Below are 26,600 nucleotides of genomic sequence, written 5' to 3' on the forward strand. Positions count from 1 at the left end.
AAAGCAAATGTCCAAATCAAATAAACTTCATTTAGACAAAAACACATGATTACAATAATTTTTACCTATCAAAGATTATGAATAATATGTATATTTTTAATAAAAGCAAAATTAAGAGTTGTATCACATATATTTACATAAATTACTAAAACAAGAAAATTGTAAACGTTTTACGTTTTGAGTATATCTTAAATTGTAGTGCATTGTAGTATATTAATAATTGTAGAATATTGATTTTAAGAACCAAACAAACCAAACAAATGTACTAGTATCTGTAAATAAATCCGGGACAAATCTTATTTATTTGCAATGGAAGTAGGCCACAAAAATACATAAACTAATCAAATCATAAGATCAAGTAACTGCTTTGAATTAATTTTAAAAATTTAATTTCATTTAGGAGCAAAAATACCTAAACATTGTTACAACTAACTAATGCTAGTTTATTATTTCTTTTAAGTTTACTTCTGTTAAGCTATTGTTTTTTTGTCTTTGATTCATTCTTTTCACTAGTTTCTTTTTCATTTTTTTCCGTTTTCTGATTAAGAAGAGTAGTAAGCATGTCATGCTCGTTTCCATATCCCCTTACCACTACCGTATTCTTTTTCTTCAAAGCTTCTACTTCCTCTTCCGTTAACATGTGATCTTTATGTTCCCGAAGGATCAGTTTGTTGCTGTTTACGCCAGCCATTAACAAGCCTGAAGCAACTTTAACCATGTGTTTCGGTGGTGCTTTTTCTGGAATTGAGGTTAATGATTAATCAACGATTTAAGAAAGTTGTATACGCTATGTAAAAAAGATTTTTGCCAACAACTTTTCGGTTCAACCAACTTATTAGTATAATATGGCTATTAATTTTACCTAATAAGTCTCTAAGCCTGTTCAATTCATATATTTTTTTATTACTGAGTGAGTGTAGCAGTACTCACCCTGTGGTACTTTTATGTGGTTCGTGTATTTTTACACGAATTGTTTAAAGTATACAAAGAGTTTAAATTGAGCCCATATACAAAATTAAACTATAAATAATATATGAAGCTACCCACAGTGCAAAGAAAACCTAATATGCCAAAAGATATTTATGGTGTCATTTTCCACTTGTACAATTAAATTTTGTATAGGGGTTGAAGGTAAGAAAATACTTTGATTTTCTGGTCATATTCATTTGGTTGTATTAGTTTTTTGTCAATATTTAAAATATGTCTTTCTGTGTACTATTTTTGGTGGAGCGTTCTTACAAACAGTAATAAGGGAAGGTAGTAGAAGAGTGCCAACATTTACCTGTTAATATCTAAGTAGACATCCCAATCTAAGAGATAATAGCAATGCTTTCCAATTCAAAAGAAAAGTAGCTCTATAAGCCACCACTGTCTACCAGTGGCCGACTTATATTTTACTTGTTTAGGCCTATTACATCATCTAGCATTAAGCATTACTTTACTTAGTGTAGTGAAATGCAAACCTAATAATACTCATCGAGGAACGAATTATGTGTTAATAGTCCAGGCGCTAAACTGGTTGAGTATGCACTGAAAGTCTGACAAAATTTGACTTTTGATTATTGTTGGGGACATCTAGTAGATGAAAAAAATCGATGATGTCGCATTTCTAGGGTGGTCACAACTCGGGGGGGAGGGGGGGAAGTTGCGCGGGTCATCGGTTTACGTTTCCGCGTCTAACTCACAAACGGTTAATGATAGAAAGGTGAATTAAGCGTCTATCTACGCCTAAATATATTGTCTTTTAAAAAGGTTATTACAACCTTGCTTCTATCTCTTATACTTTAGGCGCTAATCAACATTTATTGCAAAAAATAAAATTTAAAAATACTTAAAAATGAAATATCGGAAATATTGCGCTTGTTTAGGGCATGTTACAAACTATTTATGGTTATAAAAACTAACAAGTAGTACAACAACACCAAGTTTAAAGAAATCCGTGCAAAAACAACAGAGCTACGTTGATTTCAGTAAGAGTAAACGTAGAAAATTCGTAGTAGTACCGAGGCGCGCATGGACGGTACGTAGCCCACAGTCGATATAGGTTTGATGTTGTAAGTAACTATGGGAAAGCTGAATTTTTCTATGCTGTTAGACCATGTTGCGATTATCATTTTCCCGAAAGTCAACACTCCTCCCCCCTTGTGCTTTCCTCTAACCCCCCTTTTTAGATAAATTTACAGCCTCTTAACAATTAAGCTATAGCTTTAAAACGGGTAAGGATAATAATGCAATATTTTATTAATCATTTTGCGTTACGATAATCTACAAAAAGAATTATTAGATGAATAAATGATGAAGAAGATAGATGATGAAGAAGAAGAAAATGTGTTCATTGTAATAAAATATCAATACAGTGTTTTTTATTTAAATGCAAAGAACAATGGTCAAAGACCGTCTGTTTTGTGTTAGACACACTGATTTTAAAATATTTTAAAACCGTTTAAAAAAATACCATGAATCACATACAATTATTCACAAAATAAACTGATTTCCACTACAGAACATACACAAATAGCACTACATACTAATAAAGATCAGATAACAATTGAATGAATAATAAAATTTAAATGTAGCCTACTGAGAATCTGAATTTTTTCTACAAACAGTTAATAATTCATAAAACAAACCTGTTACTTCTATAATTTACTTTGATAGATACTTAACAAACAATATTTTATAAATTTTTTAAATTACATAGATTTTTCCAATTTTTGTATCGATATCTCAATTCTTAAATTTAATAATTACTCCATTATCAATTCCCACCCTTTACTCCACGCCTCTTTAAGAAAATTTCCAAGTGCCCGCCAATCTTTGCCATTTAAATATTCAAAAAAACTCATATTCATTTAAATATAACTTGTTAGACCAAAATTGACGTATCTTTTTTAAATTGGAGATTCTGCTATAAAAGGGTACACGTTTCATCCCGGTTACATAGTGAACATACACAAATTTTATTTTCCATATAGAGTTAACTTTTTATTAGACGACCCCTTTTAATTGTAAAAAATGTTTTTAGGGATGGTTACGAATAAAAAATATATATCCACAATTTTCCAATATGGCCAACAACTTTGTTATTTCTTATGGAATACGCTGTATTTTAGTATTCTTTTACAATTTAAAAGCTATTTTCTTATTCGTGACATTTTTTCTCTAAACCTACCCCATTTAGGAGTTACAGCGTGTTATATCTAAAAGAAAGGCTTGTGGTGTACATTCGGCATCCTGTAGCTCATAAACGAGTAAGTTGAGAGAGAAAGTGCAAAGAATAAATAAGTCACATATAAGTCCTCGTTCAAAAAATATATATAAAATACGTTAAAAAATACTGATTTTGTTGTTTTAAAAATGACCACCATTTTCAAAAATGCTAGCTTACTTTGATATTGGAACAATTTATTTTATGGTTTTTTTTATGTAGATGTGATTTGAAAACTTGTTTATTCTTTGTATTTCCGCTCTTAAACTTACGTTTATGAGCTGTGAGGATGCAGGATGTACTCACAAACCATTTCTTTTTCGATGTAACTCCTAAACAAGTAGCTTTAGAGAAAAATGTCAAGAATAAAAAGGTTTAAAAGTTGTGCGTTTACATTCTAAAACAATCATAAAATACAGAGTATTCCATAAGACTAACAAAGTTGTCAGCCATATTGGAAATTGGCGAACATATTTTTAAAATTCGAAACCACTAAAAAAAACATCTTAAAATAAAGGGTAGTGTCCCATAAGAAGTTAACTCTATATCTCATAATAAAAAAGTTATCTATTGGTTCACTTTAGGTGAGACACCCTGTATAATAAAATGAGGCTCTGGCGTACAGCAGCAAATGCACGATATTCATTCATATGTATCCACTACAGTCTGTATATGTACTGAATGAGCTACATAACGTTAAGATAATCTATATAAAGCGGCAAATTCAAATACAAAAACCATAATATACGTAATTTTTTCATTGTTGCGGTGCACAAAAAAGCCTGAATCCTGTAAAATCAATATACTGTACTATCTATAGCTACTATATGCAAACAAACTGTTAATAACTATGTATCATTTTCAAATGTAAACTATGCACCCCAAATTTTGTATCAAACATTTTGTTGTGGGACCTCGTGTAAAAAATCTACAAAGAAAAGTTTCATAAATTAATCCGTACAAAATATTTATTTATGTTTATGATATTTTTTAACTATGAATATTTAGGATACCATGGTAAACACTTGTTGTAGAATATCGTAACGCAAAATGATTAATAAAAGATTGCGTTATTATCCTTACCCGTTTTAAAGTTATAGCTTAATTTCTAAGAGACTGTAAATTTATCTAAAAGGGGGGGGGGTAGAGGAAAGCACAAAGGGGTAGGAGTGGGGACTTTTGGGAAAATGCTCATCTCAACATGGTCTAATAGCATAGAAAAATTCAGCTTTCCCATAGTTACTTACAACATCAAACCTATATCGACTGTGGGCTACGTACCGTTCATGCGCGCCTCGGTACTACTACGAATTTTCCACGTTTACTCTTACTGAAATCAACGTAGCTCTGTTGTTTTTGCACGGATTTCATTAAACTTGGTGTTGTTGTACTACTTGTTAGTTTTTCTAACCATAAATAGTTTGTAACATGCCCTAAACAAGCGCAATATTTCCGATATTTCATTTTTAAGTATTTTTAAATTTTATTTTTTGCAATAAATGTTGATTAGCGCCTAAAGTATAAGAGATAGAAGAAAGGTTGTAATAACCTTTTTAAAAGACAACATATTTAGGCGTAGATAGACGCTTAATTCACCTTTCTATCATTAACCATTTGTGAGTTAGACGCGGAAACGTAAACCGATGACCCGCGCAACTTCCCCCCCTCCCCCCCGAGTTGTGACCACCCTAGGAATGCGACATCATCGATTTTTTTAATCTACTAGATGTCCCCAACAATAATCAAAAGTCAAATTTTGTCAGACTTTCAGTGCATACTCAACCCGTTTAGCGCCTGGACTATAATTACCTAAACAGTAATTTTATGCTCAGCTAAAAGCTAACCTGAGAAATCACCAATGAACCCAACTTCAATAACCTTATCCTTTACTTCGGGCGGAAGGCTGTGCTGTTGAGGGCTAACTTGTCCAATATAATTCCACCCCCTTCCTTCATAAACATTTCCATCTCCTCCAACTAGAAAGCTGAAACAATATAATTCTAAACTTTCACTTGGATATCAAGCTTTACTCATTCTACGTATTAATTTGGTCATTTGTCCTCTTACTAACAGATTAAAATTACTTTTTTTCACCTTTGTGTTATGGAAAGTTTTTTTTTCCTCACTTCAGTAAACTCATTGAAGGTATATGCATATAATGTCTTTTCCCGTAATTAAAAAATAGGGGAAAGTCAAGTGTATGTTAATTCTATGATCATATTTTTTCCTTTAACATGGCCTAGGTTTCGATACAGTCATAAAAAAACAAAATTTTGTCTGACAAATTTAAATTCAGCCTTATACAGCTTATAAACCTGTTTGTATGCATGTTTCAGAACGTTTTTAAAACTAATATTTCTTGTTGATTGTTCTTCTATCCGCGGTCCTAAAGTACAATTTACAGCTTCACAAAACTTCACAAAACCTGAAAAAGTATATTCATATGATCTACTTTTAGCTGCAACATAGCTTTAATTCTTGCTTATCCAAATTTGTTGGCTAGCAAGCCTTAGAAGATCTTATTTTAAACTGTTAAAAATTTTACTATTCTTAAATAATCTGGTACTTTGGTTTTATACAGACTACACCTAATAATCATAACCTAACCAAACCTAAGGGTGGACTATGTTTTAGGTTAGGTTAGGTTGGGTTTAGTGAGTCAGTGGCTCAGTTGGTAGAGTCGCGGACTTCGGGGCCAAACAGCGATGTCGTGGGTTCGGATCCTGGTCACTGCCGAAAACATTTTATCAGTACAGTTCACCTTTGTACTTTACCGGCTCACACCTTGCTTTGCTGCAACGATCCATGCACGGGCGGTTATTGTATGTAGATGGCAAATGCAAGGTTAAAAGAGGCCGCCAACCTGTTTTTTTTTTTTTTTTTTAAGAGAAAAAAAATGTTAGGAAGATTTTGTTATTTAAACTAACTACAATCGTATTTGAAAGTCGATTTATCGGTGTGGTCGGTATAGTACCAAAGTACCAATAATATGCATAACAGTGTGATTTACTTGTACTGTATATCCGGCAAGCCCCTGACATCCATCTGGTAGTTCTGTATTTCCTGTATAATCTTGATACATTCTCGTTTTGTTGAACATGTCTTCGTCTCTGTTTCTGAGTAGACTATGTCCGCTGGAGGTTCATCAAACTCCCTCACTCTTAACGGAGGTCTTGCGTGCCACTCGACCCGTGTTACAACTTCAGGCTCTTCATCCTCTGATGATGATGAGTCGTCGGACATTATTAAAAGCCTAGGTTACGTCTGGAAAGAACTATTAGGGATTAAAACCATATGTCCAGATTATAAACATCTGACCGTGGTTTTTGACTATCAGGAAATATTTAGATAAATATTTAGTCATAATGAGAATTATTGCACTTGGTTTAATGAAGATACAACACCCTTCTTTCATTAAGATATAGCCTATTTTTTAAACATAACGTTATCTGTTGCCAGAAATGTGATTAATTTTAACCCATTGCCCTTCGGTTACTTGGCAATAGTGTATTTATTATTTATTCATATTATAAATGACAATAATTATTTGTGATTGTTGTCAACAATAGAAGTATAGTTACCTTATGCAACACAAGTGCCATTTGCTCTCTATTATTGTCATTCCTTTTGGTCAGAATTTACAAAAAACAATGCATCTTTGAATTTCCATAATGCAATTAAATACACCAGGAAAGTAATAAACATTATTTTTCTAGTGATTTCTTTTCTACGTCACTATTGGGGTAGAAAAAGGTTCTGTTACCTACTAGGTTCTGTTATCTTGCAACATCTATGGATTAATCTATTACATTTGTTTACCTAATATTTTATAGGGCGTAGCTAGGGTGTCATGTTAGCCAGCACATTGAAAAAATAAGTGTGCTGGCTAACGTTTAACAATCTTTACCAAAACTTGGAAGTAACGTTTTTGTTGACAGATAACTTGTTATAAATAAAAACTAATACAAGTATCGTTGCAATGTCCTTTTAAAGATATATGGTAACTACATAATAGCTGTATGACCTTGTTTACTTACGGTACTAATAAATATACAAAGGCGAGCGATACACAAATCATAGCAGAAACAATATTTAACGGCCCAAACCACCACTTCATTTTGATTTACTGTAGTTCAAAGTGGTATCAAGTATTATCATATAAAGTAGCTAGTAGCATATGGATTATGTAACACAAATCTTACACAATAATAATCTATGTACTCCTAGTGTTCTAATCAATTATTCCTAGACTGACACCTAATTTCACATACAACTTTGTTTTTTAGTAGTATACAAGCGTATGTAAATTGTGTATATGTGGTTCATGGTATTATTAGCTTTTGATATCAGCGCATATATTATCAGTTATGATCAGATGTTTTGTCGTGTAATCGATTCAATTGTAATAATAGGCCTCCTCACAAATATTAACTTCGGACCATCAATTATAACTGTGTGTAATTATAACTGAATATTAGAACTGTCTTTAGGTGATTTTACTCTGCCAAGCCATTTTATGAGCATGATTAACTAAAAAAAATACGGTATATACGATTGTAGTATATGATCTAGAGTTTGTGTAGTTCAGTTTGCATACCGGAAGGTAACATTATACAGTAACACATGTTGGGAAACAGTTCAACTGGTTACATGAAAATTAATTATGACAAAACGTTTAGTATTTTTAAATTTCAAATTCTCTGAAACAAAAATATTTTTACTATTTACTGTAGAATAAACTTATTTCCAGTTAAGTATATAATTTGCACTTAGAATTTGTATTCAAAAAGATAAGTTGAGTGTTTAATCCATAGACTTAGTTCTTTTCCTACCACTGGAAAAGGCAAATATGAATTCATGTTTTTCTCATATAGCTTAAAACTGTTGCTGCTTTGTCTTTAATTGTACTGGCTAAAACCTTTAGATGTTAATATCGTACTCATGTTTTCTCGGTAGAATTTCAGGTTCAACATTGAAATCATAAAGTTGGTATTACTTTTTAAACTCCAACTTAATCTAAAATTTTAATTCTTGGCCCCTGAGAATCTACAATTAATTAAATTCACCCATCGAAGGCTAAACCTCAAGTTCTATCACTTAAAGAATATGCCTTATCATGAATTGATTAAATGTAATAATCGATGAGTTTGGTAATCTCTGTAGCTCTAATAACAGTATATAGGATATAGTAACTGGATATAGGGTAAAAATAATATTAAAATATCACTATCGTTCTATCTTATGTGTGCCCAAAAAGTCATGGTTGGATTAAGGAGTATATGGTTAAATCAAACCCTTTTACAAAATTTAATTAGAGAAATGTTTTACTATAGCTACGAAGTAGATTTCTTTTGAGACTTTGTGACATCTAGAACTCTATTTTCTAATCCAAATCGTATCAGCCTCTTCGTCGCTTCTATCATTTCTGGCGTTGGGTCGTTGTCTGAAAATACAATTTTTTTTATGGTTAAATATAAATTAATATTTTAATAATTCTGAATAGATGATAACATAGGGTTGGGGTGGTAAATAACAGATTATGTATGGATACAATAGGAACAAATAGTTTTATGGTTGTGCTAACCATACTCTTATTGGGCAGGGAGCCTGGTTAGAGCGCGGGACTTCAGTCCTTCAGGTCCCAGGTTCAAATCCAGTCAAATCACCAATGGATTTTATCTGATTGTTAATGCCGCAACCCCTAGGCCTAGCCTGAAGGAATGTGAAATACAATCCCGGGCTCGTTGCGTAACATCTTGGGAAATATAAAAACCATACTGTCATAATACAATAATAGTAGTATACGCAACGATTGCGTTAAGTAAGTCTTTACGACACGAGTAGAAAATTTAAGGCACGAGCCTTGGCGAGTGCCTTAAAAACTTCTACGAGTGTCGTAAAGACTATTAACGCGAGTTGCGTACACTACTTTACCTACGACCGTTTTTTAATTAATTACTATCAATCTGTATTTAATTACTAACAATCACCACTGATAACTTTTTAGAGAGGTTATGTTTTCGTGTATTGTCATTGCCACTGAAAGTGATGCAACGACTTGTTGTATAATCAGCTGATTTCCTGTAATTACGTGTTTGTTAAACTTCGTTAAATATTACATTGCTAGCAGCATTCTTACCATAAATAATATTGTATCAGGTAAAATTCGGCAAATATTTCATTCATTTTTGGACTTCCACTAACTTAATTAAGAATACGCGAGTATCACCATGAACAAGTCGGATCAACAATTAAATTGGTCAACTGGTCAGCTGATCAGCTGATTAGTTGACGTTCGAAGCATTACAATTTTAATTCTTTTCTCTCAATACTTGAACCTCATTGGTCCGTTACCTGTGTGGATATGAGAAAAACTATGCTGATATGAAATGAAACTATGCTGATATGAAAGTAAACAGCTGTAAAGTGAAACTTTTCAATTCTAAGAACTGGACTGAAATGGCTACTTAAAAAAAAACTGTCGTAGGTAAACATATATTTCTTGTATTGCAATTTTAGAATGTATTTTTTATCTTGAGAAACAAATATTTTTAATATAAAAAATAATGTCATACAGTTATGATATTATTATGATAACCCATAGCTGAATTGACCAGAATATTAATTCAATTTATCTATGTATTAAAATACAATATTCTACAAGTTAGTTGTGGAATAAATTTCAGTTTATAAATTCTTACCTTTGTACTCCCCGATAAAAGCCACTTCAACACTTTTTCCAGTCATTTCTTTCGGTATTTTATGGTTTTTAGGATATTCTGGTCCTTCGGTCCACCACCCTCGGCCAACATAGATATTTCCATCACCTCCGATTAGGAAACTAGAATACAAAATACAGTGGTATATATCAAACTATTTTACAGTTTCCTCTTTCAAAATAATGGGTTTGGTCTCTACACCAATTGTCAATCTGGTATTTATTATATAAGATGTGTATTTTATTTTTCTAGAGATACATTATTGTTTACAAATAACAAAATGAGCAACCGCTTTTAAGAGACATTTTTTTTAAATGCAATGTTCTTGTTTAATCACAATAAGCATCATAGAAGATTTTTTTCAAGTCAGTAGTAATCGTTTGTTTCTTTAAAAAAACCCTTATTCTAAAACACCATGGTGTCCAAACGTCCTCCTTTATTTATTGATACATAATATGAAATTGGCAAAGTAAAGTATTATTCTTCTGTTATAAAATAACAAATCACCCTATATTTGACCATAATTAATAAATGAGGGTAATAGGATGTATTGTACTAATGTGAGTTGGCCAAAAACTGTATTTTCTTTTCTTGAGATTCCAAAGAGATTCCAATTTACTAAAACGCAACGCTGTCAATTAACCTATTGGTCATTTATTAGAGTTGTGTTCAGCTATCAATGTCCTGTGAAAATTGATTCACTTAGTAGGATATAAAGCCTTAATCACAATTATAACTTATTTCACCAATGATAGGCACTTAAAAGAGTGCCTTTTAACAAAATTTAAGTTTACATTAAGGTAATATTTCTTAGGTAGTTTTGTCACTGACAAAGGGAACCAGTTTCTTTATTTATCCTATTTGATTTAATTCCAACACTCAAAAACAGCTGGACCCAGTTTTAAACCGTTAAAATATTACTGTTTTTTCCAAGAGCTGAAGGTTAGGTTAAATTAGGTTAGGTTAAATTAGGTTAGGTTTGGTTTGGTTAGGTTAGGTAAGGTTAGGTTAGGTTAGGTTAGGTTATGTTACGCTAGGTTCTTATTGAAATACAAAAACCATAACAACTCTAATATTTAGCTTACTATTTCCCTAGTAGCACAAATATGTATTTTATTAATATTTTATATATTCAAAGTTGTATTTGATAGAACCTCGAATAAAATATATAAATAATATATCTTTAATAATACTTTGATATATTCAAATATATATTTAAAATATTACCAAAAAGCAATGCAAAATATCAATTAAATATAAGTTTTGAATATATAAAATAGATTCATAATATATATTGATAAAATAAGTATAGAATCTATAATATACATATTTTATATGTATATTTTTCCTATTAAATATTAAAAAAAATTATGTATTGAGAATATCTTAAATATATATATAAAATATTTTTGAAACTATATTATATATTTAAAGTATTTATAAATATATTTTGAAACACGTCAGATATTTTTAAAAATAAGGTAATAATATTTGTGTAGAATATATTCAAATCTATTATAATTGGCAAATAAATAATTTGCATCTTTTTGTTTTTTACAGTGTCTATCAATATGCATGAATTTTTTTTATGATAATTGCTATTGTGAAAGCGTTAAAATTAAGTAAATAGTAATAAATACTCTGAATGGTGTCACTCTATCATGCACGTAAAGAAAAAATTACGCATATAGTTAAGAGGCAGTATACATGTTTGACAGCCACATGTGGGTCAAACGAAAAAAGTGTTGATGGGTTTTATTTTTTAATTGCAGTATGTGACAATGAATGTGATCATAAAAATGTCGAATGATTGGCTAGAAAAGGGTGCTAGTGACTGGCGACCTTTTAAGAAACTAATTACAGTTGCATATGATGTTCTAAAAATAATTATTTGATTTACTTATGTCATAGATTACATAATATTTGTCATAGAATTTAAATTAATTTTTGTAGTTTACTGTATTTGTATTCGTGGGGACTACTCACTGTTCACTACATCACTATTCAACTCAACTACTTGATACCAAAACAGATTAACAGAATCATATTATACTGTAGTATTAAAAATATTTTAAGTATTGCAACCATTGCAACTGTCGGCTACTCTTTGACCATTTGAAAACCAAGACTAACATCAGTCACAAATAGCTCAGAGGTAAGGTAAGAGGCTCACAAGTCGAAGAACCCAGGTTCGAGACCCATCCGGGCCAAAAAAATGTTATCTAGTTTTTTTTCCAAATTTGTTTTTATGAACTATTTAATCAATTTACTCAACTGATAATTGTGTTTTTCATACAAAATCTATATTATTTTTGTGTTATGTTTGAAAGTGATATTAAATATATTTTTTATTTAAATATTATTCACTAAAATATATTATTGGAACATATTTGTTAAATATTTAATAGATTCAAAATTATATTTTTTATCTATTTAGTATATTTTAAATATTATATAAAATTGACATTAATACACACTTGAGATATATAAAATAGATTTTAAATATATTTATTCATATGTATTTAATATATATTTGTGCTACTAGGGTTACACTCTTCCATATCTGGCAAATATTACCATAAATATTCTAAACAAAGGTCCAATCACTTACTTATGTTGTATGTCAGGCATCCCCTTTGCTTCCATATGATATCGTTGTATTTGTTGCACCCGCTTTATACACTCCTGTTTAGTAAAGCAAGGTTTGGTATCTGTCTCTGTGTACACCACATCCCCCACAGGGGTGTCCATGGGTTTGCGGAACTTTGGGGGTTGCGACTTCCAAGCGTTCCTCCCAATAACCTTCGGGTAGTCTTCATCTGCTGCCACTGGTACCGCCATATCGGGGTGTCAAAGAATTGACTGCAAAAAAGGTTTCACTTAGTTATAATTTTATTTTAAATCGTAAATCTAAATAAAGCCAACTTCGTATTGGGGCACTGATGTAGTTATTAAAACAAATGAAACAATATTTAATAGTTTTTTTGCGTAGTATTAGTTTGTAATGCATTATTTCAATGGTGACAATGTTTTGCAAAGAAAAAAAAACAAATAAATTCACCATTTATTTTAAATCATAAATAATGTGCTTAGTTGTAAAATAATCGTTCATTAATGCTTATTGAATGCTTTGAATGCTTGAATGCTTTTAATGCTTATTCAAGCACTGTAATACATATTATTTGTTAAAGAAATCAGTTAATCACATTTTATATTATAAGTGGTTATTATGTATTGACTTATAACATAATTCTTCCTTAATTAAAAGAATAATTATATTAGTTCAAACAAATCAATGTTTAGTATTAAACCAATAGTTAAACTCTAAACTTAATTGGTTATAGGATGTAAGACTACAAATAGTGTTAAGTTTTTTATGAAAACCTTTTTAATGTAATTAGAATGAAAAATACAACTTAAGTGCGTAAAGCTTTCATCAAACAGAAGTGCGATTAAGATATTTAAGTTCATCTTTGTAACTTACTTACACAGCGTCCCTTGTGTCGCAAAAGAAACAAAATACTTCAGGTCAATGAATAAAAATTAAATCTATTCACTTGAAACAATCAACTGTCTACAACTTATCCTGATCCCATTACTCATAACTATTAAAGTTGTGCGTACTACGAGATAGTTACGTGATAGTTTTATCTTTGTAACGATATAAATCATATCATTTACTTGATATCTTACGGTAGAATTGACCACAAAATGTATCATTGCAGCACTACAAAATGAGTTGTTGTTTTTGTTAACAACCCAATGACGTTTAAAGCTGTTTTCAACGTTGTTTGTGAAGGAACGTTTATTTTTTCTTTTTGTTTTGTTATGTTTTGTTGAAACCCTTAACAGATTTTTACTTTTTAATAGCAAATACTGCTTATGAATTGAGTTAAAGCATGTATAAAATTACTAAACAATACTATTTTTTATTTTGATTTATTGGCAAGGTTATTTTGCCCTAACTTGTTTTAGTTAGTAAAGTATCGTCGTTTTTAATGGCTCGTGTCTAAAACATATTTCAAGACCTGCACGATCTATTTTTCACCCTTGATGTTATATTGTTTTGAATTATTTTTTAGAGGATAAATATTAACTCTTTAGTGGAAAAGATTCTCTATATTACACAATATCTTTTGGCAAATGCTCAACACCCAAATTATATACAGAGGGGTGCAAAAGTAGGTATACAGTAAGCAACTGTTTATAGGAAAAAAATATTCATTTATACAAAACCCAAACTTTTACAATTTATTTTAAGAGCATTTAAAATGTTGTACTTGGCAAAAACACTTACTTCCCCGTGTGTTCAAACTGTTTGCCTGTTCGTACTGTATACTTACTTTTGTACCCCTCTGTATAGTCTTATCCAAAATCCATATATGATCTGTGGCTAATTATAATTATGTTTGAATATTTGATACTTTTTGACTACATGGTCCACCTATGTAATAGATGTAATGAAAAAAAATAGTTAAATTCAAAGAATAAACAATTCTTCCTGTTTCTTTTGTTTGATAAAAAATTAAAGTATACAAGTATTTATAAATGGAATTGCAAATTGTAATTGTATTCAATTAAGTATACAGTAATATTAAATAATACAAAATTTGTGTATATAACAAAACGTGAATTTTCAAAAATTATTTTTTCGGACGATAAATTATCACCACCTTTAAGTTGCAAAAGGTTTTTGCCTTTCGAAATAAATGTTCGATTTCCTATACCCTTTGGTTTACAACAGGCATTATTAAAAAAAACAGACAATTAAAAACATGATTTATTGATTGCAGGTACACATTAGACAAACACATACTTCTAAGAAGCTACAAACGCATTCTGAATTATTTACTCTGTTAGCAGCTAACCCAGCAAAACTGAATTAAACCATTTAATTTAGAGTACACATTTGCCAATTTAGCATGTCATCGACACTCAATGGTAAATATTCCTTCATCATTTGCCCGTTTTTCCGCCTCTTCTACTTCTTCATCTGTAGCTTTGGCAAAATCCATTTTTGTGATATCAATGAAGGACTCGTCAACTTTACTTTTTCTCGCTGTTCGGTTTTCAAATATGTCCTCAAAATAATGTTTTTCCACTTCTTTGTAGTTTAGTTCCAACTGACGGTCGTAGTATACCTTTTTTTCAGTAAGTATTCTATTGTCAATTCCATGTGTCAGTAGAAGTCTCAAGCCCCTCAGTAGTTTGCTTGGAAATTCCATGTCTGAAAAAGGTTTCTTTGTGGGGTTATGAATTCTTCTAAACACATTTCTTCTGTTAATACAATATCTTTTGATGGAATTTAATATTTCAATTTATTCTTTATATTTCTGCATTTAACAACTATGTTCAGTTTTAACAAAATGTATGTTTAAAATATACAAAAGGTTTTCATACAATGCTACAGCCTATAGTTTTATTATTTTCCTTCATTTTTCTTGTCATCATTTTCATCAGCAGAATCATTAGTTTCTTCTTGGTTAAAATAAAGTAATTGATTTTCTATGCCATAGTTAATTAGTTTTTCAGCTAGAGACGTCATTTCTTTTGGAAGTTCATCTTCTGAAAGAGTGTGATAAAATAAATATAAGAAAATATATGTCAAAATTTGTTCCCACGTCTGTTATTTCACCATTATCATTAAAAAAAATAGTTTGTACATTACCAAAAATAAACACGTACTTACTGATTCATACATTATAGCATATCTTATAATTTAGCACGATCATATTGCGTACTTTGTTATTCCTGCTTTTATTATTTCATTATAGTTACATTGTAGTATTATTAAAAGTTTGTGTGAAATAAATAAAATTTTTCAAAAAAAAAGGGTCAAACGTTTTTATTTCATAAAATGTACACATTTTTATTCCTATTTCTATTAAATTTCTAAAATTTATCTTGTAATCTAATTTGAATTCAATAACATTTTAAAGGCTGTATTAATGATTTAATTTAATCGGCAACGAAAGGGGTTTACTACTACATAGTAATATATTGTTGGGAGTTGATCTAACCATATAACATAGACAACTGTAATAACCGAGTTTTTATGTTAGAGTACTTTTGTCAATATAAGATAAACTTATACTTTGTATTTTTTTTTGTAGTCATAGTATAAGTGTATTACAAATAAATAAACCATGTTAAATTAGTAATATGAAAACTATTTAGTTAAATACTTACAAATTTTAAATTATAAAATGGTAGTTTAACTGTCAGAATCATACCTTTATAAGATCCAATAAAAGCAACCTCCAGAACCTTTTCGGTTGATTCAGGCTTTTCTTTGTCAGTCATAGAACTTGCCAGATACCATCCACGCCCCTCATATACGTTCCCATCTCCACCAATCATAAAACTAAAAAAGAAAACATAATTACATCCCCACTATTTAGGAAGATGTAAACCTTGTAAAATTTTCTCACAGACGTTTTGTCTAACATTTATTTTTTTAAATAAACATAGAATAATACTTAAGTGTAGGCACCAAGTAATATTAATACCTAATAGAATGAATGCTATTAATTGTAATTGTTTATAATTACAGATTTCCTTTGATGTTTTAACTTGTAAAATGTTTTGAAAACAATAGGTTTTTTTACTATATAAATATATAAATGGTTTAATATAAAAACAAAAAATAATAATACGAAAATTATTAGTTGTTACTACTTTTAGAAATTAGCAATAGAACAGGAAAACGACTTTTTTAGTAGTCTGGTTTTGGGAAGATGGCGGCCAAACAACTTGTACAATAGTTTGCTACTACAGATGTTGTAACAACTATTTGGAACTGATGATATGCAGTTAGTACAAAACAAATTATACCATTGAAAAAAGAGCTACAATTTCTTAAAAGTTTAAAATGAGGATCTGTAATTTTGCATTTTTAAACTAATTATTGTTTAAACTTACTTATACTCGATATCAGGCTGTCCTTTAAGTTCCATGTGGTGTTTTTGGAGACTTCTAACAAGTTTTGTGCATTCTTGTTTCGTAGAACATGTTATGGTGTCCGTTTCTGTGTATACAACCTCCCTTATAGGAGGGTCCATCTGAACTTTCGACTTAGCAGGTAGCGCTCCCCATGTATCTCTTGAGATGATTGATATTTTCCCCACATCTTCTGACTTTCTTGATTTGTTTTCTGAAAGTAAAATATAATGAAGCAATTAAGATCATTTTTTTCTTTATATAACGTACCTGTAAAAACCCAACCTTTAGTACTTTTGGATTATATTTCATTTGAGAGGTATCTGTAAAATTAAAAAGTTTTGCAAAGTGTTTTTAGTTAACATTACATGTAGTATAAAATGATCAGTATTAATAATTACACTTCCCTTCCTTTTCAACGTTTATTGTAATATTCTTGTAAAATAAAATTTAATTTTTAAAGCTTATCCGTTACAAATATAGCAATCCCTGAGACCAGGGTTAAAAAAAATAAATTAAATTAAAATTCTTAAACGGAAAACCAATTATTCCCCAAACAGAGCCTAAAACGAACCACTTTACCCTAAAACTAAGATATTTCCAACAATTTAGGTTAGGATGAGAAAATCGAATGCTACACTTAATTTACTATTCTCAAATATGATCAATTTGTTGAATATTGAAAACTATAATTTCATTGTTAGTTTATTTGTCCCAAGTGTTAAAACTTAGTTGTTTTCTCATGTAAATATTTGATTTCATACAATTGTTTATACATACATAACCTTACCACTTTTCTTGCTGTCAGCCATATTCGTCAAGCACTAAAACAAGTTGAGTAATTTTGTTACACTTATACAATAACACAGGTCAATCGCCACTCATGTAATATATACAAACATTTACTTATCGCACAAACATTGTAATCTTACACAATGGATTGTGTAAATATTAAACTCAATACTCACTAGGAATCAATTTTATTTAAATTTGCATGAATTGTTACGCTTACATTCTTTGGAGTTCAACTAAAAATATATGTCAACATGAATGACACTTCCGAAGGAATTCAGGAAACAGTCGAATATTTGAATAAGAGGAATTTCGTTTCACGTGAAGAGTGGGAAGCTAGGGAACCAAAACAGAAAACAACTCTCAGAACCCCAATTTCAAATGTTGTTTTTTCCTACGCTAACAGTGTACTTTGTGCTACAAAACAACGATGCGTCCAAGTAGTGAACTTGATGCAAGCATGCGCTTTGTCTTCTTGCGAATTGAGTGATGTAAAAGCAAAGTGAGTACAATTTTAGAAAATCTAAAATATAGTTAAAGTTTTTTTTATAGGTTAAATAGGTCTTATTTGCGAAACATTAATGATAGTTTAAAAGGTTTCACAAAATCCAACATTTCAATAAATGTTTTACTTCAAGTATTTTGTTATTTTTATGAATTTATATGAATTCACGTTTGCAACGATTGTTCAGTTTAATTTGTTTTTTTTTATTTATAAAACTACTTTTAAATGGGCTTATTTGGAAAATGTTGGTTCATATTTAACTTGACATTTTACAAGGAGAAAGTATACTTTAATGTATTATTATTGGTTAACAAAATAAACAGACGAAAAGTGTACTTGCAATTTTAAAACGAGAGAGTATTTTTTTATAATTTTAAGCTGCTAGGCACATTTAATCTCTGCATATGGGTATTATTTGGAATTATTATTCAGAAGATGCATTCTAAGACTAGAACATAATCGACGTGGGTGTATCAACTACGATGTTAAGTTAAGGATGTTATGCCGTATATTAGGTTAAACAAGATTTAATCTCTTCTTATGTAAATTAATAATACCTATAATAATAAGTTAATAATTAATAATATCATTTTAAATTTACTTTTTAAAGTTTAAATTTCACGAAATATAAAATGATGAGTGGACTAGTAAAGGTAGATGGAAAATAATTTATTTTTCATCTTCAAACTAATTTGAATACCTTATTGTTATGTTCAATATTACAAAGAATGATTTTCCACTATGTAAATTATATAATCTTTTTACAAGGTAATTTGATCTTTTTAGAAAAACCAAATAGATACAAGTGTATTTCTCGTTATTGACATGTGAAACAAATCAATGAATTAGGTGATAGTTTTTCTAGTAAATGGTTTTATGTTTACCACCTTTATTTTGTTAATTTAAGCTTTATTTGTACTCAACAAGCAAAAGCGTTTATTTGATAATCAATATAATCTTTTCTTAAATTGGAGGATTTAAAACTAAGCGAGTCCTCATTGTTTTCTGTTTAATTTTGACAAATCACTTTAAAAATGCAGTAGTTAACAAATCATAAATTTTAAGGCAGGTAGTTTTTCGTTTTCCAGCTTTTATATAGGGGGTGATGGAAGGATATATGAAGGAAGAGGCTGGAAATATGCTCCAGAAAAATACGAAGGGGTTTTTGAAAAACTAGCACCATTAAACAGGAAGTGTATTGAAATATCTTTTCTTTGTCGAAATAGTAAGTATTAAACATCTCTAAGGCGTAAGTTATGTTGTATTGTAGCTGGCTAAATTATGCATAATTCTTTATACTGTCTATAATCAATTTTAAATAGTATAATTAATATTTCATCCTTTTGTGTGCGTGATTTAGTTCATGCAGAAAAAACAGGAACAAGATCAAGTAAAAGTGATTATAATTTATTGTATTGGGTATTTAGTTAACTGCTACTGTATCTATCCTGCCAAGAGGCACACAATTTTTTTTCTATCTGCTGCAAGTTAAAACATAACATTTTGTAAATACGATTAATGCATTAAAAATATTAATTAGTTTGCCAGCCTTAAATTAAGAGAAAGGATTAAGGGATATATTTCTCCCTGTTGCTTTTTATAAGTTGAAACAAAATTAGTCCCAGTTCAGAATATAATTATTTATGTAAAAAACTAACAGAAACGTTAATAAACTGCCTAGGGTTGTGTATAACTTACTAGCATCTGTTGTTCGTCTTTATTGTACATATTTATATACAAAACTATTTCCAGATACAAAACCAACCACTGTTCAAGCTGAAGCAGCTGCTCTAGTGATAAAGGAAGGTATAAGAAAAAAGATATTGAAAAATGATATCAAAGTAACAACTTTATTCAAGGAACACACTATTCCTAGAGCAGTAAGAATACTTGAAAACGTAAAGGTTAGTCACCATGTTACGAGCCAAAATGGCGACCCTTATGAAGGTTGGAGCGTTATTTAATAAGAAATAATCCGAACATCTTTATTGAAAGACTACTGGTTTTTAAGAATAAAATAATTTAATTTATTAGTACAGTTTTATAAAACTGCTTTTGTTATTGTAGCATTTGATATTTATATGTTAATGTGTTTTGTAAATGGTTTTATTAAATATATATTGTTGTTTTTAAAAATATTGTTCGAAAACATTTGCAGCATATTTTAATATAGTTTTCGTTTTATTATTAAGTGATTATTAAACCTCTATAATTTAAACAACGACACTATAAATTAATAATGCGGTGTCCAGGATTTTTACGCAAGTTTTTATATGCCTATATTGATGAATCTTTTAATTTGATTAACTCTTTTATATGGTTAATTATTTGATACATTATTTGCTTAAATAAAGGCATACAGAATCTTTAATTATCAAGCCCCGAAAATATTTTTAGCTAAAACATAACTTTATTTAACTGCTTTATACACAGTAAGGCTGTAAAATTGAAGGCAACATATATAAAGGTATATCATTTTTACCTAGGTCTTAATTGATTGGGAATACATGTAAGTAAAGTTTAAAAACCTAATAATAAAAACATTTGGTCTCAACTCTTATATCTGCTTAAATAATGTTATAAACTTCTATTCAGTAATATATTCCTTATCAGCTTATTATATAACAACATATTTACAACACATTTGTATCGAACATGGTGATAAGTTCAGCGATGGAAAACCTATACATAATTTGGACATAATGTTTTATCCCTAAATCTAAAAGTATATTTTTTCGTTAGTTGTGAACTAAACATGTTCTAAGGGAGTTTAGTTAAGTAATTCTTTAACGTGTGTATTATATACGAACAAATTATGAACAAGTGGTAGAATATTATATTTTTTATAAAATCTTAGTGATATTGAATTTTTCGGGACTTTGTTTAGCAAATTGTAAATTAAGTTTCGTAATGTCTGCGACACCACCCTTTATTCAGGGTTCTGTCCCCCCACCCCCTCCGGACGCTACGGTGGCCACTGTATTCTCTAGGTATGACTGGGGGGCAATACCCCCCCGCAAAACCTTACCCCCCCTCACAACACCTGTTACCAAAGTGGTAACCTCATGGGCACACGTAGAACCTTGTTTGACAGTGGACGAGTGTAAACAAAGAGTAAGGGAAATACAGAAGAAACAGATGGAAGAGGATAAGTTGGACGATATTGAATACAAGTAAGCAAAATAATAAATATCGTGACAGTGTGTTTAATCTTTTTCAAAATTAAGGTAGTTCAGGTTAGGTTTAATTTTGCAAAGTATTAGTAGGGTTTATTCTAATCATTAGTAGATATTAGTAGGCCATTTCTTTGTAGTACTGGTGTAATCTGTTGTGAAATTAAAATGTAAAAACCTCAAAATACATAGCACGATACAATATGTTACTAAAAAGGGCATCAAGTTTAGGTAATAGTAGTTTAAGGTTACACTATTCACAAAAAGATCTCATTCCACCGTACGGTTAGTTTTGGAATTTAGTACTTTCTTTTATTTTCTATGGTGTAATTAAGCGAAATAATAATTCAATTTACCTTTATGTTACTTTTCTCTATATTAAAAATTGTTCTCGTGTAAGTGGGAACAACAATCAATCAGTAATGGAAAAATGCTGCATTATGAAATTGTGTCTCATGAACCTTTATGTATGTTGATGATAGTTGTAATTCAAAGATTAACAATTGTCTGAATCTTGTGTGTAGTAGTAAGTTTTTTTCTATTTTTTTGTTTACTAAAGCATATGATAATGTTTTCTATTGTTCACCTTTTGTTTGGAAATAAAGTTAATTTATATTTGATTTGTGAATAGTTTCACATTTTACTCAAAATTGGAAATACAAAAAACTTGATTTGTAAGCTGGCATATTGTGGTCTTTTGTATGCCTATAACAATTTTCCCTTAAACTAATTGAAATGATTTCTTAGTTCTTTTTTGTACGAGGTAGCTAAAGTTATTTCAACACTAGGCACCCTGAACATCAAAGATCTCAACGTGACCTGTATTTAAATCATTTCAAAAAGTTGCCTTTAAAAGCTTTCTTGGATAATTTTTAGTTTTCTCATCGGAGGGGATGGTAACATCTATGAAGGAAGAGGATGGTACAACGTCGGTCCTGTCTACCCATCTGATCTCGCCTATGCTAATGACCTGAATGGAAAAAGTGTAGAGTTTGCCTTCCTGGACAAAATAGGTTAGTAAATTTACCTCAGGGTTTGTTTTATTTTGGCATTAGTAGTGATATTAATCACTGTTGGTACTCTTTCTTATGATCAGTCCTTGTATTCTAGGATGCAACTATAGGCCAGAACCGTACAAATTACCTTAAGCTAGGCATAGGCAAGATATGTGGTAGAATTAATTGATGGCTGTGGGAATTTAAACCAAGTTCCTCAAATAACAAAGCCTTGTTGCTTTTCCTCTAGACGAGACTACTACCCGTTTACTGTTGTATTTAAATTAATGAATTGTAATGATTAACTAATTACGATATTATGAGATGCACATAGTAAACTACCTTAGTTGGCAATACAAAGAGAGCCTAGCAAAAGTAAATGGAATGTTATCCTCTAGCCTTTTCACTTTTAAAATATTTAAAACAACACTTTTAGGTTAACTATTGCAAATTAAAAAACAAATTTTATTCTGTGACAGCTGTGAAGCCAAATGACGTTCATGTGAAGGCCACTTCAGACTGCGTCGCTTATGGGCTGGTAGCTAAGTTCCTTCAAGAGAAGGTTCAGTTTTACCTCAGGTCACCAGGGCAAATCCGTTATCTATCATCATACCAAACGAACGCTCCGGGAGTTGAGGAGGACTTAGAGGAATCTTCAGGCCCTCAAACCCCCAGTAAAAGAAAAAATGCTAAAAGAGGATAGTGTTGAAATTCTCGTCCAAGATTTTTAAACCAACGCTCTTCTACCACTAGCTAGCCTAATAGCAATATAGATCATTTACAAGATTAATTTAACCATGATTTATACTCAACGTTGTGCGAAGGTATTAGTAAAAATTGTAAATATATGTTTCAATACTATTGTTAGTTGCTACTGCATCTATTTAAATCCTTGATATTCATTTTTATGGTATTACAAAGTTTTTCCTTGAAAAACACTTACACTTTTAAAAGCAACGAATACAATTTAGTTTCAATATATCTGACTAGAATTTTAAATTGTTTTTTTATTGTTTCAGGACTGAATCTACCAAACGGTAAAAATTAGGATTTTATATAATAAATTATGAAACACATTATGTATATTTTTTATTGGACTTTAAAACATTTAAATAGTTCATTGCAGATACCCAGTAATCAAATTTGTTTTTGATTTTGACTTTTTAGTATATTATTGATGTACAAATTGAAATACATAGTTTATTGCAGAAATCACACAACTGTGAAAAAATCTTGGTTATGGGGTTTATTCAATTAATAGTTCATTTGCATTTGATACATCATTTTTTAATTTAAAATTCTATGAGCAAAATGTCTGCAATTTTCTTACTAATGATTTATTTACTAACAAAATACTGATCAAATAAGATGCTTCAGGATTCCTGATGTCAGCAAAACAATACTTATTCATATTCTGTTACAAAGTACAAAGAAAGTACAACGAAGCTGTAAAAGTAGATTAAAACTATTAAAACACTTTTAATCTCTTACATCATTAGAACATTATACAATTTAGATATAAAATATGAAATATTATCTAAACTGTTTGCTCCTCCTTCTCTAATAATTCTTTGTACTCTTTAATCAGCTGCTTTGTATCTTTATGACTCCCTTTTTTGTCCTTCAACATCATAACATCCTTTCCGTGGATAATGTAGGGTTTAATTTTCTTTACGTCTTTTGTTATTTTTTTCTCTTCCATACCTTTCATTACGACACCAGCAAGTGATTTGAGCATTTTCATTGATGGTTTGTCACCTGAAAATATTTAAAAATATTTCATACTTTGTTTAAGGATAAACATTTTTTGAAAGGGTTGAAAAGGGGGAAATCGTCTGATGATTATTGTAGTGACCAATCTAAATATATCACTACTACAATATTTTTATATTACCCGTCTTGTCAAAAAAAAAACATGTTAAAATATATGTCTTAGGTGTTATTATATGTTTTTTTATTTACTGTCCATAAAATATACAGAAACCCCGTATAGCAATTAAATATTAAATTCAATTGCTGTCTAAATTCTAAAAATACTTACTGATTTTTCCTATGAATGCTATTTCAAAAGCACTATTAACTAATGGCTTGAAATTTTCTTCTTCCTCAGAATAAACGGGATACGTATTGAAACCTCTGCCTTCGTATACATTTCCGTCGCCACCAATTAAGAAGCTAAAACAGATAAAAAACATATTGTATAGTCTAAATCAATACTAAATACGAAATAAAGAAATTTTGATTTGATTTGATTTGATTTGACTATATTCTATGTTTTAGTAATTAAATAATAACAGAAGGAACAGACAAAAATGATTAAACTATCGCTAACACGTGTCCTGTGCGACTATTACAACTAATAATTGTTATTTATATCCATAATGAGTAAAAAATCTAAAAACATACATTAAAAGATTATTGCAAAATAATATATTTTAAATGCCTAAAAAGCAGATATGTACAGGCAAATGTAGAAGAAAAAGCGCTATGTCGTACTATACATGAATATGTTTACCAGACTAAGTTTGGTAAAATTACTCATGCTTTTAATAGTTCACCTTACAGGGAAGGTTATAGACTAGCCTAACGCTAACATAGCCTTTTTTTATTAAAAGGATATAATAATATTTCACTAAATACTGTATTATTTTACCATAACCTTAGTAAGTTTAGTTACGGGGATATTAGGATATCACGACAAGTTATTTAGGAACAAATTAGCGTTTCTTCATAGTACGTTTAACTTTGAGGTAGTTAAAGAACATAATCACTGTGCTCCCTGTAATCACTAAATACTACATATAATACATGTTAATTTAAAATACTTTTTTTATTTGTTTACTATTTTTTGGCTTTTACTTTTTTATACATGTTAAATGGGTATAATATAAATATCTTAGGTCAAACTCAGGACACCTCTTGTATTTGAACAGATGTGTTAAGAAGATTCAATTGAAAATGTACTAGGCTATATTAAAGAGAAAAATATGAATATACACATACTTTTTTAAGCTTTTTAAAACATTGGTTTTTTAAAATTTATGGACATCCATCCCATAGCCGGAAATGAAAGTAAGTTAAGTGTATGTCATTGATCCAAATATACTCTTTTTTAAGTAGTATATGTTAAATTGCGTTTACTTATGTTGAATATCAGGAAGTCCCTCTTCTTCCATGTGCCTCTTCTGTACCTCCTTAACCCTCTCTATGCAATCTTTCTTTGTGCTGCATGTTTGGGTTTGCGTGAACTTAAGCACCAGAGTAGAAACTTCTCCCTCGATTGGTTCCCCTTCCTTCAGAGGTTTCTCCGCACCCCATTGGCCTCTGGTAATGATTGTGGGTTTGAGAAGCAGCTTTGCCAAAAACATTGCTTTACCTGTAAAAGGGGAAATGTATTCTTTTAATACACAAGTCAGACAAAATTGGCATTGCATGTATCTTGTAATAACTTAAGGAATGTGTTAATAATTCAATTTCACTTAGAAATTTTTGCTATCACTATTTTTAAATGTAATTTGAGAAGCAATTTTGCAATTTCATATTTTTTTAGATAATCTACAATTTTGTTGTTATATGTTTTAAGGTTTTATTTTTTTAATTCGTAACCATACTATTTGACGTTTGTTAAGTAATTTATCTCCAAGAAAGATAATTTCACTTAGATATACTTGCTATTACTATTTAAAATTTTTTTAGCAGCTATTTTGCAATTTTAAATTTTTTTAGGAAATGTACAATTTTGTCGTTATATGTTTTAAGGTTTTATTTTTTTATTCGTAACCATACTATTTTACGTCTGGTAAGTAATTTATCTCTAAGAAAGATAACACATGTGTAAATATTTTTTTTCGTTAGCTTAAATTTGTTGTAGTAATTCGTTTACAAAAATAACGGTACCTAACCTAAGCCTACAAGAACATATTTTTTTTTTCTATTTTGTGTTTAATATTTACATATGGGCCTACTAACTTAAACATAGTTCGGAAGTATATTTCAATAATGTTTCACACTTACTACACCCAATGGAAACATACCTTATGAAATTCGTTTTCTCCTCTACTTCCAACCTAAAATCACGGAACCTTAAAATCACTATAATTATCAGCCAAATCTTCTGCAGGAGGAAGTCCTGCTTCTGAAATATTTATTTTCAACACATTTTCCCACACGTAAACCCCCTGTCCACTGTAAAGTTACAAAATGGCTTATCCAAATGATGATAAATATTTATCTGAAAGCTTGATATCATTATGAATATTAGTATGACCA

The 26,600-nt window shown here is 30.0% G+C and overlaps 6 protein-coding genes across 7 annotated transcripts; 2 read left to right on the forward strand and 4 right to left on the reverse strand.

Annotated features, from left to right (window-relative positions):
* Positions 1-191: 191 nt before the first annotated feature.
* LOC128985796 (peptidoglycan-recognition protein 1-like) lies at positions 192-7,386 on the reverse strand. Its single transcript, XM_054405676.1, has 4 exons — positions 7,246-7,386; positions 6,219-6,472; positions 5,053-5,192; positions 192-738 (listed from the first exon to the last, which is right to left on the reverse strand). Exons 2-4 carry the CDS (start codon positions 6,449-6,451, stop codon positions 476-478), a joined length of 636 nt encoding a protein of 211 aa, XP_054261651.1. The 5' UTR covers positions 6,452-6,472; positions 7,246-7,386; the 3' UTR covers positions 192-475.
* Positions 7,387-8,514: 1,128 nt separating this feature from the next.
* On the reverse strand, positions 8,515-13,507 carry LOC128985803 (peptidoglycan-recognition protein LF-like). 2 transcript variants are annotated; one of them, XM_054405683.1, is made up of 4 exons: positions 13,416-13,507; positions 12,539-12,789; positions 9,910-10,049; positions 8,515-8,651 (listed from the first exon to the last, which is right to left on the reverse strand). In XM_054405683.1, the coding sequence occupies exons 2-4, from the start codon at positions 12,766-12,768 to the stop codon at positions 8,542-8,544; spliced, it is 480 nt and encodes a 159-aa protein (XP_054261658.1). In that variant the 5' UTR covers positions 12,769-12,789; positions 13,416-13,507; the 3' UTR covers positions 8,515-8,541. The 2 variants fall into 2 exon arrangements, with proteins under 2 accessions (XP_054261658.1, XP_054261659.1); XM_054405684.1 differs by having other exon boundaries at positions 13,412-13,507.
* A 1,558-nt stretch (positions 13,508-15,065) lies between these two features.
* LOC128984953 (peptidoglycan-recognition protein SC1a/b-like) lies at positions 15,066-17,678 on the reverse strand. The gene is made up of 4 exons (XM_054404323.1): positions 17,657-17,678; positions 16,849-17,080; positions 16,161-16,291; positions 15,066-15,492 (listed from the first exon to the last, which is right to left on the reverse strand). The coding sequence occupies exons 1-4, from the start codon at positions 17,676-17,678 to the stop codon at positions 15,350-15,352; spliced, it is 528 nt and encodes a 175-aa protein (XP_054260298.1). The 3' UTR covers positions 15,066-15,349.
* A 197-nt stretch (positions 17,679-17,875) lies between these two features.
* On the forward strand, positions 17,876-20,221 carry LOC128985798 (peptidoglycan-recognition protein SC2-like). The gene is made up of 3 exons (XM_054405678.1): positions 17,876-18,160; positions 19,252-19,388; positions 19,916-20,221. Exons 1-3 carry the CDS (start codon positions 17,913-17,915, stop codon positions 20,125-20,127), a joined length of 597 nt encoding a protein of 198 aa, XP_054261653.1. The 5' UTR covers positions 17,876-17,912; the 3' UTR covers positions 20,128-20,221.
* An 812-nt stretch (positions 20,222-21,033) lies between these two features.
* LOC128984954 (peptidoglycan-recognition protein LF-like) lies at positions 21,034-23,034 on the forward strand. Its single transcript, XM_054404324.1, has 3 exons — positions 21,034-21,336; positions 22,213-22,349; positions 22,811-23,034. Exons 1-3 carry the CDS (start codon positions 21,074-21,076, stop codon positions 23,032-23,034), a joined length of 624 nt encoding a protein of 207 aa, XP_054260299.1. The 5' UTR covers positions 21,034-21,073.
* Positions 23,035-23,637: 603 nt separating this feature from the next.
* On the reverse strand, positions 23,638-26,536 carry LOC128985802 (peptidoglycan-recognition protein SC2-like). Its single transcript, XM_054405682.1, has 4 exons — positions 26,366-26,536; positions 25,473-25,707; positions 24,373-24,506; positions 23,638-24,089 (listed from the first exon to the last, which is right to left on the reverse strand). Exons 2-4 carry the CDS (start codon positions 25,697-25,699, stop codon positions 23,869-23,871), a joined length of 582 nt encoding a protein of 193 aa, XP_054261657.1. The 5' UTR covers positions 25,700-25,707; positions 26,366-26,536; the 3' UTR covers positions 23,638-23,868.
* Positions 26,537-26,600: the final 64 nt, after the last annotated feature.

Source organism: Macrosteles quadrilineatus, unplaced genomic scaffold (genome assembly GCF_028750875.1).
Source record: "Macrosteles quadrilineatus isolate MER2022 unplaced genomic scaffold, UCM_ALF_1.0 Scaffold_2__2_contigs__length_208266976, whole genome shotgun sequence".
NCBI lineage: Eukaryota > Metazoa > Arthropoda > Insecta > Hemiptera > Cicadellidae > Macrosteles > Macrosteles quadrilineatus.